The sequence below is a fragment of the Melospiza melodia genome, chromosome 1 (genome assembly GCF_035770615.1).
Source record: "Melospiza melodia melodia isolate bMelMel2 chromosome 1, bMelMel2.pri, whole genome shotgun sequence".
In the NCBI taxonomy this organism is placed as follows: domain Eukaryota; kingdom Metazoa; phylum Chordata; class Aves; order Passeriformes; family Passerellidae; genus Melospiza; species Melospiza melodia.
In genome coordinates, this window is record NC_086194.1 from 131489465 (window position 1) to 131501590 (window position 12126).

The 12126-nt window shown below is 42.1% G+C and overlaps 2 protein-coding genes across 6 annotated transcripts in view; one reads left to right on the plus strand and one right to left on the minus strand.

Moving 5' to 3' along the window:
* Positions 1 to 4444, plus strand: part of MAPRE2 (microtubule associated protein RP/EB family member 2) — a 98160-nt gene extending 93716 nt beyond the window's left edge. For 3 of the 5 annotated variants that reach the window (XM_063168423.1, XM_063168430.1, XM_063168449.1), the window contains one exon: positions 1483 to 4444. In XM_063168423.1, the coding sequence (XP_063024493.1) occupies positions 1483 to 1554 (72 nt within the window). In that variant the 3' untranslated portion in view covers positions 1555 to 4444. Of the gene's footprint in view, positions 1 to 1271; positions 1356 to 1482 lie in introns of all 5 variants that reach the window. The other 2 variants (XM_063168439.1, XM_063168413.1) reach the window with 1 other exon arrangement.
* LOC134424585 (ethanolaminephosphotransferase 1-like) overlaps positions 3868 to 12126 on the minus strand; it is a 57779-nt gene continuing 49520 nt past the window's right edge. Inside the window, exons 9-10 of the mRNA XM_063168397.1 lie at positions 9089 to 9271; positions 3868 to 7976 (exon numbers count right to left, since the gene is read on the minus strand). Of these exons, the coding sequence (XP_063024467.1) occupies positions 7911 to 7976; positions 9089 to 9271 (249 nt within the window). The 3' untranslated portion in view covers positions 3868 to 7910. The remainder of the gene's footprint in view (positions 7977 to 9088; positions 9272 to 12126) is intronic.

The window sequence follows — 12126 nt, forward strand, 5'->3', positions numbered from 1 at the left end:
ACAGGAGCTGCAGTTTTTAGGTACAGCTCACAAAACTGTTGTGACATGATGTACCTACTGTGTGTAATAAGGGCATCATTTCCCCCAAGGGGCCAAAACGTGCTTAACTTCAGCTGTCCTGACTGATGTGTGACTTCTACCTGAAAATGGCACCTGAGTGATAGAAAGCTTGCTTTCCATTGAAATTGGGCTGTTCCAAATGTTAGGAACCTTATTCTGCTTTTGCCCTTAGATAAGTATTTTACTGCCAGAAGGGAATTAGTTTGTTTCATAAGCTGCTCTGACTATTGTGGGGAAACCAAAATGATGGCCTTCTTTTTCTTTTGATTTTGCCTCAAATTTGAAAACTTAGCAGTAGCAATTTGTTAAAGTTTGTTGTTCAAGCCACTTGGTTCTAACAAAAGTTAGGGAGCCAGTCAAGTTCTGCAGAGGTAGCCCACTGGGGATGCTGGATTTTGAATGGCAGCTCAGTGTGCTGGAAAAGTGTTTTCCTTTGGGACTGCCTAGGGCAGAGCAGTACTAATGCAGGGCAGTGCATACACAAGAAGGATCTCTTCAGTGAACCGTGCTGTGGAAAGATGGAAAGCACTTGAGAGGAAAGCTGTAAATGCAGCTGTGCTTAATAGCAGTCCAGAAGGGATGCTCTAAAAGTCAGCCAGACTTTTTGAGCTCAGATAACATTGAGGTCAACTCAGGATACTAGGCCTGCTGCCTGTAATTGAAAAATTGTTCAAAACTGGTGTCACCTGCAGCGAGGATACAGCCTTTCCTTGTGTCAGGGATTCATCTTCCAGTGGGAATGTATATTCAGAGTGACAGCTTTGGATAATACTGAGCATAAAAACAATGGGAAATGATTACTTAGTAATTAGTGCTTTTTACGGTAGCTCTATAAGTCAGTGAATACGGGCTCTTCCCCTCAGGCTTCCCAAGAAAATGTGTTTGCAAGTCTATGGGATTGGCATGGGAAAACTAAAAATTTTGGGAAAGTAATACTCCTGACCTCAAAAAGGAGACTGTGTTGAATTTTTCAAGCAGGTGATAGTGAAAGTGTCTTGTCCATTTAGTGATCTAAACCTTGAGAGAAGGTTGTGTGAAAACTACAGCAGGCAGGTTCAGAAAACCTTGGACAAGCTGAAAATGGGCAGATATAAGGATGCTGTGGTACAGGATCTAAATGTTGGCATATCACTGTCTAACTGTTCAAAGTGTTCGTTCACTCACCAGAACAGATAACAGATAGCAATGTTGAAAGCTGACTTTTCTTCTAGGGAATTACCAGTACTGCATATGCCTCAATTAGAAGTACAGAAAGTACATTTCAATATAATTTTATGAGATGCTGCTTTCCTCAGGTAACAGCTCATTTTGTACTTCCTTGCATGAAAATTAAGTTTTATGCTACAGTGAGCACCACGGGGCAAGATTACATGAGGAATGCTTTCTGCTGAAGAGTGTTTTGGGATCTTTTTCTCCCTACAGGAGAGCCACACAGATGAGCATGAAGGTGAAGAGCAAGTCCATGAACAGCCCCAGCAGCAGGATGAGTACTGACTCACGCAGCATCTCTGACAATTTTCGTTTTGTGTGAGAACTTTCTTCTGGAGAATGGAACATGTGCGGCCTCAAACTTGAAATCAGTTCACTCCCAGTCTGCCATTAACATTTATGTACCATAGTGAGTGCCAGCCAACCACTGCATTCTGTACCAATACTTTGCCAAGATGCATTTGCAGGCGTCTTCTTTCAGTGTATCTTCCCAAGAGGTTGTAGGGCTACATCACCTACTGTACATCACTGCAACGTCACCACTTGGCTGCTTGAGATTTGTTCTGCTCTTTAAAAATATATATATTTATTTTTTTTTTCTTTTTCGTCTTAAGTATGATACACTTGTAACTTGTTCTAACATATTTATATTGGCATTTTGTGTGGCAAGGAGTTCTGTACCACTAGCTGTGTCTCTCACTTTGTGGTGCTTTTGCATTTTCTAGTACATCTGCCTTGGGGCATCGATTTGGCCAAACAGTTGAAATAAAGGGATACAGTGGATGTCATACTCAAGCCATAACAATGAGGTTGTGTTGTGGAGGAAAACGCTTGTGTTGCTCACATTTATTCCTTTCCTGCCTTCACAAATGGAAGGCAGAGCATCTGTTTCACTGGGAGATTTAAACCCCCGTTAGGAATCTTGTTAGAAAGCTGCATGGTGTGTTTTTTGGCTGATTTCTGGAGGAACAGACATCCACCTAAGCTTTTTGAAAACCCTCCCAGTATCCTAACTAGTCAATAGGCATTTCCCAGCTTTTCTTGCTTTCTGAGGAATCCAGTCCCAGCCTCCAGCTGCAGCTCTACCTCCGCAGAGCTCAGTGCTGAGGGAGGAGAGAAATCTCCTTGACACAAGTGTAGCTGCAGGACACAGTCTGTACCATCATCCTTGGCTTCCCACTTCTCAGAAAAGGAGAAAGTAGGCCACACATTTCTTTCCACTTTCCTTTCCCCTTCCACTGCCCCAGCCATACAAGTCTAGAAGACAGAAATTTGGTCACTAGTGCAAAGTATGGGGGGAAGCAGCAACAGCACTGGCCCCGAACCGTACCCCAAACTCCCCTGTCAGTGGATGGTGGACACTTCACAAGTTTAAGGCTGCTTGTAAAGCATGGAGAAGCAGTGAGGAGTCCTCCTGGAGACAGGGCACACATTAGAGGGAGACCATCTGACTGAGGGTACAGAGCTGGTTCTGCTCTTGGCTGGCCTTCCTCCTTTAAGGCCAGTGTGGTGCAGAACCATGTGTGCACTGGAGATTCTGCAGTGGGAGCATTCCCTTCCAGTGTGGTCCCATGGCCCTGTTCTAAATGATGGTATTTTATAAGGAGAGGTATAAAAAGCATTCCTTGTTCTTCTCCTACCACTGCACATTGTAGTCTCTCTGGTTATTTAATGCCTGGTATTCTTGGTCTCTCCCTTCATTTTCTGAGTTCTGGTTTGCTGTGCTGATTTAGCAGGTACGTGGAAGTCCCATGCCAATTGGCATTCACTGAAAAACTCCACAGCCTATTGGACAGCTAAATCATTTTAGGTGTTTGTAGGCTTCTAAAGCATTAGGTCCCCAGCTATACTTCCACAGAAAGGTTTCCAACACATCAGCCCCCAGGCACACACACATGCAAATGCAGTTTTCCATTCCTAATCAATCTTCTGCAGCTAAGTGGCTCTTAGTTAAATGTGAGAACCCTGCTGTTGTGTTGCACCACCAACAATATATAAAATGCTGTTGAGCACCAGAACAGGTATTTCCAGTTCCTTAATCCTCCCCCTGCACAGCAGAAGAGTTTCTGGACCCTGCAGGCTGAAGTTTTCCCAGCCCTGCACCCAGTATTGACCTCACATCCTACCCAGTGATGAAATCAAACTACTGCACTCTGCAGGCCAGCGCTTTCCTCTCCCTTCTCAATTGGTTACAAATAAGTCTGGTTTATAAAATCGTGTTTTTTCCAAAGTAATTATTTCCAAGAATCACCACAAATGGGGGAATTGTCATTTTTGTTGTATTTGTGTTTATTAGAACATATGTACTTATTACAATTGTCATTGTAATAAACAGTAGTTCTTCATAATACTGTTGAAGAGCAGTTACTAATTTTTTTTCCAGACTCCAGAATGTCCTTTAACCGTTATGGGATCTCTGAATGGGGCAAGGAGTTTGGGATCAGGCTATAAACTTAATTTCATCAGCATGTCTCTGTATACTGGAGTTCATCCTTCTGCCAATACTCAAGCAGGTGCATGGAGAGCACTTCAAGGGAAAACAGTTTTCTGAAGGTGCAAATGGTTGGGGTTGCTGAGCTCCCCTGACAGTTCATAGCCAGGCTGTTGTGCCTCTCTTCTTCTCTCTCTTTTGAAGCACATATGAAAAAAAAAAATTTAAAAAAAGCTGAACTTCGTTTCCTGAAAATTCCTTGCATCCTGTTTCTGATCTGAGGACCATAGCCCTGTCACTGCTTGTATCAAGGGGGGAGTGACTGATGTAGGGAGCCTGGGCAGTGAAATTCTTTGGGGGCACCAGAAATGTGGCTGTGCTGAGGGGAGAGCAGTGTTCTGAAAGGGGAAAGAGTTGTCCTTCCCCCCCACCCCCTGTGAGTAACCCATTATTCTGTTATGGTTTTAATATGCATTTGTAATTACCTTTACTAAATAGCACACCATAAAGCTTTGGTTATATATTAAATGTAAACTGAAAGGAATGTAAACATATGTATTGTTAATTATAAATAGATAAGTAATGGCATAATAGATACAAAAAAGTCTTATTCAGATGTATCAGTCATTTTACATTATCCACAAACTGTCGCATGATAGAGTAGATTTTTGTCTGAATATGTGAATAACTTGACTTGCGTTTATCTTTTTACATATTTAATAAAAAAATATATGTTAAAATCTGTCCAGCTCTAGAGACTATTCAGAACATTCTAAAAAAATAATTTTCTGGATTAAGTGCATATTTTTGATTCATCAGGGGCTGCATATGGGAGCAGGAAGAAAAAGGCAGCTGCTTTAAAAACCCAGAAGTCCACTTATGCTGTGTGTGTGGATAGCATCTGTTTCCCCAAGAGCTCAGCAACTGTATTCCCTTTTATAAATCAAACCAGGAAATCCATGTATGCATGTATGTGCATGTAAACAGCACATTTTTCTTTATGGTAATGCATATTCAGATTTTGGAGTGCTAACTCCCTTGGGTATCAGTCTGAAGCAAAACTGGCAGCAGCCAGGAGGCAAAGAGAGCACTACAGAAAGGTACCCAAGCTCCCAGTGGGCTTCCTCGCAGGCCAGGTATTCAGGGATGAGTCTTCAATGCAGTACCTAAAGGCCACCTAGATTTTAGATTAAAGTATGAGGTTTTTTTGGGAGAGAAAGGGGAAAATTCATTGCAGTTCTCACAGCTCTGGTCTTTTGTAGCTGCAGTAGTTGCTGCTCAAGCACAGGAGTTCTGAGCCTTGGATCAGGACCCTTTTCCTCTGTGTTGAAATGACCCTGTTGTGAGCCACCAGCCTGCACCCCATTGCTCCAGGTATCCCTGGGCCTCTGACAAAGGAGGGGAGGACAAAGCAGAGACCAGAGAAGCCATTTCCAACCCAGGTGTTCAAACCTGGGAGAGCAGCTCTTGTTTAGCTGCTTTTCATAAGACCAGGAGGAAGGCATCTCCTGGGGTTAGTGCAACTGCTCCGAAGCATAAAAAAAAAATATATTTTCCAATTCAGGTAGTTGAAAACTTTCTGCCATAATGTGACCCAAAAAACGTATTGTTAGACTGTTAGGTCATCTACATACCTGACTTTGCAAAATAAATCTGTGACCATACAGCCCTATGAGCAAAAGCATTTTTCTTCCTATTCATTGAACCAGTTGTCATCTATGACAGCTAATAATTCAATAGACACACTGTGCAATACATGATCTCTTTTTATACTTGTCTTTATACAGATTGTAGTGATAAATTGCTTTAAAGAGGAAAAAGAAAGTTATTTGCCATGTTTTCATGTAGAAGGTGAAAAAACTGGCCAGAGATTAATGCCCTTTAAAAGTGATACTCAGTTTCTCTTTAGTAAGGTACAAGTGCAGGTTGTGGTAGTTCAAGTTTTATAATTTCATTTAATGAGTATTTCAAATACTCCATTCCAGTGCATCAGATTGCACTGCTTCTGTGACCCTTATTTCTAGCTGTTTCCTAAATAAGTGCAAGACAGATGGAAAAAGGAAGCCTGTCAACAGAGTTTCTCCTTATGACCACATTCAATTTGGAGTTATTTTTGTTTATTGTTTCCCAATTCTTTTCTCACCAGAGTTTTCTCAATGCTTGTGATGGAAAGGTGAAATACAAAGTGCCCTTAAAAAGCAGGTGGGACTTTTGTGGCAGTGTATCAGGTATGGATGTAGTATTTAACTTCATCAAATGTTGAGACTGCTGGGTGTGTGCAGCAACATCAAACTCATCACTCCCCTCCAAATACAATCAGAACTACCTTTTTTGGCAAACCTCATCAAATAAAGAGACTTCAGACTTACTCCAGGGGAGTCCTTGGGCAATTGGGAACACCTCTGTGGACACCCCATGTTCTCTGGTCATCACACAGGGTAAGGGCATGGCTGCCACCCTGGTGGGAGGAAGCCTGGGAGATGCCTCCTGTGCTGGACCACAGCAGTGCCAAAGGCCATCCTCCCTTCCCTGCCTGGCTCTTGGCAAAACCTCTGACTCTGCATGACAGCATGACCTGTCCCCTCTGCCTGACTCACACCTGGAGCTGCTTGAACTGTGACTCACCTGGTGTTTGTTTGGGGGATGGGACTCTCAGTGTGCTTGTTCGGTAGGTGGAACATGGATTCTTTCAAACCTGAAGGGACTTTCCAATATTTCTGCTTTGTGAGCTGGGGAAGCTGATGTGCAGGCTTGTTCCCTGGTGCCTGTGCTAAGGGCTGCCTGGGGAAATCAGCCCTGCTGGTGTTGTCATAGGGCAACAGCTGTAACAGGAGGTACCAGCTTAAGCTGAAGCTGCTCATACAACTTGCCAGTGGCTCAGCTGAAAATATAATAGGAGCTACTGATGTAAGGGTGAGTTAACTGGGGTGCAAAAATAATCAGGCTAGTGATAAACCCACAGAAACAGTCTAAGAACTGAAAAAGATGAAGACTCAGCTGAGCAGCTCAAAACCTGCACTTCCATCTGGCTTCTGGCAAGTGAGATGGTTAAATAGTTAATAAACGTGCCAGGCTGTCAATCACATCCCTCTGTGCTTACCTTGGGGAAGTGGACAGATTGTTTAATTAGTGCTTCAAGGCCACAAAAGCCCTCCGGCTAGGGCAGCTTATGAAAAGACATGAAACTCAAATTCTTACTCCCTCTCCAAGGCACACAGAAAACCCACGTGTATTATAGATGAAGGGAGCAGTTTACATCTGCATGCAAACGTAATGTTTTTTAAAAAAAAAAATCTTGTTTCTTTTTCCTATGGCATTTTCCAAAACCACAAGAATTTGCTTCAAGCATACAGGCAAATAATGACTTGTTTAGCATTTTGCACTGGTAGATGATGTTGGACTGAAACTAGCTTTGAAGAGAAGTATGCAAATCTTTGAAGGTTTGCTGGCCAAATTTATTTTCAGCTGTTTACCTTTGTAGGCTATATTGTTTGTCGCTACTGAAATATAAACAATGTGCTTGTTACTGCCTAGAAAATAAATAGAAGGGCCAGCTGCTGCTGTGTTAAGCCTACATTTCTGACAGGTCAGCTGAGACTCAATGCTGAGAATGGGGAAAAAACTGTACATTTCAAAAACACTTTACTGTACCCATAGCTTTCTGAGCTCATTCTCTTGTCTTCACACATTCAAATGAGGTGAGGAAAAGACTAAATGTGCACAAGCCTTTCAGGAGGTTGTGTGGAAGAAATGAGCTGTGAGAAAATTAAATATGGCAAATGAAGCAGGCACAGATGTGTGAGTGGGAAGGATGCACAGGGAGGGTTTGCATTGCTGGGGTCCCACTGGTGACTAGGCTGTGTAAAACCGGTGCTGGTTATAAACCACCAAGGATCTCGTGTAACCTAGCATGCATTTATCCAGGACTTTGGACACAGTGGTAAGGCAGAGGAAGACAAAAGAGAGGCAAGTAACATGGCTTGGTAAGAAGAATAAATATCAACAGAACAACTTGGTGAAGTTCTCTGCTGGACAGGATCTTCCTCTGAGATGAGGCATCTGGCTGCATAGCTCATTGTTGCAGTGGTTCAGATATCTGTACTATTCTATTCTTTGGTTGTTTTAATCAGATTCATTCCGCCTATTTATCACATCAGAAGAGCTGCAAATCTCCATGTCAAGTGTTCCAGTCTGATCATAGTGCAGGTGTTCAGTCTTGGACGCGTTTCTTCAGGGAGAAGATGTAAATGTTCAAGTGCTCGCTCAGCTGCCTACCCTAAAGAGAAATCACAGAGATTAGCACCCTGTTTTGTATCTGCTTCACAATTCACTGCCTCTCCTCTCCCAGTAAGAGTAGGGGAACCCAACCACAGTCCTCACATACTTGGGGATCCCTGAGTACACGGAGACCTGTAAGTATTCAAACATGACAGCTGTTTTCCTTACATTCCTCTTGCAACACACTGCTGGGAACTTGCATGGCTAAGACTGGATTCACAGGTGACATAAACTGTGATGGACCTGGGTCCCTCTGTCAAATGTGAATTTTGACCCGGTATTTCCATTCTGACCCCCACCAGCAGGCCCATGTTGATGCTTAGGTAGACTCTACTATGCCACCAATGTCTACTGACAAAAGGCTGCTTTCAAAGAAAAATCCTTACATCCCACTGCTGTGGCTTAAATAAAAGAACACTGACCAGCTCCCTCTGAAATGAGACCTTTACCATGCAAGATGTTTTATCTAAAAGCTCAAGCCTTTAAAACACTTGCTAAATGATCATTTCACAATTTAGAAAAGTAGGCCTCAATAAAGTAAAAATTTAAGCAGTAGTTCAGATGACAGTGACAAGACTGAGATGTAGCAGACATGAAAATGTGCTGGTAAGATTGAATGAACTGGAAAACTATTCATGTCACCAGCTTGAGAGATGCTAGCAGAGGGCCAAGAAAAAAATTGGGACAGATATTTTGCCTGCAGATTCAAAGCAAAGTTGACCTTATTTTATTATTTCTATTTATGTCACTTTGCATTTTACCTTCCTATTTTTTCAGTCAAGTGACCTTAGGAAGAAGAAAGGCAAAAAAAGAGAGGTGGATGCATTCATGCCTCATGGGTCGACTGCTACGTAAAACCAGTCTATAAATATTCTAATTCTGATGGGCCTAAAGCTGAAACCAGTTGGCTACATTGGAATAATTCAAGTCACTGAAGTTGCTACCCATGCAAAAAGGCATTGCCTCCTGCAATAAAATGGTTTGGGTTTTTTTAACTTTAAACTAAATAAAACAATACACAGGACTAAAAGAAAAAAAAACCCAAATGTAAACATTCAGATTCCCAGACAATGCCCCAACCAGAAACAGTTTCCAGACCGCTGTGCTCACCACGCAGACGCCGTAGTGCACGTGGGCAGCCGTGACCAGGGCGGTGAACACGGCCAGAGCCGCTTCCTCCATGGGGCCCAGCAGCCCCGAGATGGCCGCGTACACCACCAGCGCCAGCGGGAACAGGAACCAGTGGAACAGCTCCGGCCGCGTGCTGCTCATCTGGCAGATGATCACCTTGCACTGCCGGAGCAAAAGGGGCCGGGTGAGAAGTGCTGGGCCAGCCCCAAGGGTCTAAGGAAAAGTATTTCCATTTTCTCCGCGGGTTGCTTTTGGTGAGAGGGAAACAAGGCTGCAGTTCAACATGGGGCTGGTTTCTGGTGAGAAGGCTGCTTGTAGGCACACACCTTTGTGCCTCACTGGGTCCTAGAGGATATCATTGCAGTTTAAAATACACCTGTGGAAACCCAGAGCACCGGGAATATTTCTGTGTCTGCTCTGAGGTGCCCTGACCCCCAGGGGAGCACTGACTTTGACCCTCATTCATGGAAAAATTTTCCTAGACTTCAAGATAGACTAGAATACACAAAAGTGTGAAATAGATTATAGAGAGTAGTGTAGGTGTATCACTTGGTGAGAAATGTAGATTTTGGGATTTTTAGTATGTTGTGGATGGAAGTAAGATAGAGGGCACAGGGTGTCATCCTGGGTTTCTTCTTCATCATTCTTCTTCCTTCTTCTTCATGGGTTTGGGTGGCATTTTGCAATTGGGCAGAAAATTCTGCATTGCAGGCTCTTTGGGATCAGTTATTGGGTTGAAAGGGAAAATAATCTAGGTGTCAGTTCTTAATTGGATAGTTTAGTCTTAAAAGACCTTGTAACAAGAGGTTGTTGGCCATTTTGTGCCTTCTAATGAAAAACCACCAAAATCACAGTAGTGAGATTGTTTTACTGCTAAGAAATAATAAGCACCTGAGTCCCAACATGAACCACCATCTCGTGCCTTCAATTCAGACCCAGAGAACCCAACAACTGGTACCCCAACATACACCCTTTCCTGGAGACAGTGTTCTGATACACTTGCTAAGTGGAAGCACATCTTCACAAAAGAGGAATTTGTTTGCCAACTTATGCTTTCACAGGGGCTCACAAAGTTATGATCCCAAATCAAATGTGCCACCACACAATTAATACTGTGCTGGAGAGTGTGCTGGTATTTTAATCATGCACCCTGACAGAAATATCTTCTGGTTCATTGTATAGAAGGGAGGGAAGACAATATACGACATTTTCACATCCTCTTTCTCTTTTCTAGCACTCCTTTATGTACTAAAACACCAATTTCTTGGCTCAATCATGGCAGTGGGCTCCCTGGAGATGCAGCTGGGGGCCCAGAGAAAGGGATCCCACTCAGAACGGTGGAAAAAATGAATTTATGGTGCATGGTTTAACTGAAGACAATTAGTTTAATTCTACTGAGTTCTGGAAACATAATGGTACTAATTCACTTGAAATTCAGTATTTTAAAAGCAATTAAGCACACCAAAGTGTTTTGTCTGGCTTAGACTCCTTAAGAAATGTGTCTCATATATATCATGCCCATTACAAAAAAGCAAAGGAATTTAGGCACATCTGAAATGTTTTATTGATTTAAGTTTCACTCAAAATTGAAATGTGGTTAAAAATAGATTTTATGTATCCTGAAAACAGCAGAAGAATGAAAAACTTATTCCCTGTGCAGTGCCTGAAATCTTATGACAGCAGCAGTAGGAGTCTGACCATAGGAAAGAAATACTGGCTTTACTGCCTGTGCTGTGGAAACTGAAAAATGCAAAAGTAAACCATGAAAAAATAATTAACTTTGAATAGTGGAAGAAGCCTTTGTACCTGATGTTAATATTTTCACTTCTATTCTCAGTATTGATTGTGAATTTTTTAATAACACTGGTATTATGAGTCCTTTGGGAATCATTCCAGAGGGTAATAAAAATTGCTAAAGCAATCTATAAGCTGTAATTTTTCTGGCTGCAATACTGAACCTGACCATAGGTTGGATTTCACGTTGTTTTAAACCATTGTTGTACTTACATATTTGGGTGACCAAATACATGGTCAAAGGCATGAGAAGTTCCAGATACTAGAAGTGGGATGGCAGGTAGAGAGCCATGGTCTGCAGTTTGTGGTCTGCAGAACAGGTAATGGAAACCCAATGTGTCAGGCTATCATGGAGAAGAAAAATATTGCCATGACAAGCCTTCCTCTGATGCTGGAGGAAACATGTCTAAGGAACCAGAGAGGTGAAAGGAAATGCTGGCTTGATTTTCAACTCTAGAATGTTACAAATTCCAGCTAACACCCATACATTTTTAATACTTGCTTTTAAAATGTTAAAATGTTCAGCTAACATGCATGCATTTTTAATCCGCACGAGCCTCCAACACTGCAATGTATGCTTTGGGAAAAGAAAAAACAAAGCCTGAAGAATATATATTGCACACCATCACTGATAAACTGCAGCCTGTAAAGAAACCTCTGGTTTGCCTTACTATTTTTCTTCTGCAAGCATCCTGCCGCAATCACTCTTGGTTGGTTAAGATGTATGTGCAGAATATGCCATCTGCCAAACTCTGAAAGCATTTTCCCCGCTGGCATGAAGCAATTGTATTTCTCATTTTGGAATCTCCACTATTCTCTTAAGAAAAAGGGGTAGATTAGGTAATGAATAATGCATACAATAAAATACATCTGAAAATCAACTCATTTTTGTGAGATTAAGTCCTTAAGATGGAACTGTTTGATTTTGTGACCCTCAGAAATGTACATTTTTAGGATACACCTAACAAACATCTCAATTAAAACTTTTTTTTTCCATTCCTGAATTCATATTTCTACAGGGGCCAGTACTTTCTCTTTTAAAACCTCACATTTTTGAAGATGTGTCTCATAGTGTAAGACACTTCTAGCCTTCCACTTTTTAAACTGGATGTAGCATTGCTCAGTGGCAAGATTTTAGATGGAGTTGGAGTCTATTTTCTTAAGATGACACTAGTCACTATCCTCTAGGGTATTCTTGCTTAAATGCAAGAAAACCTTTCTGC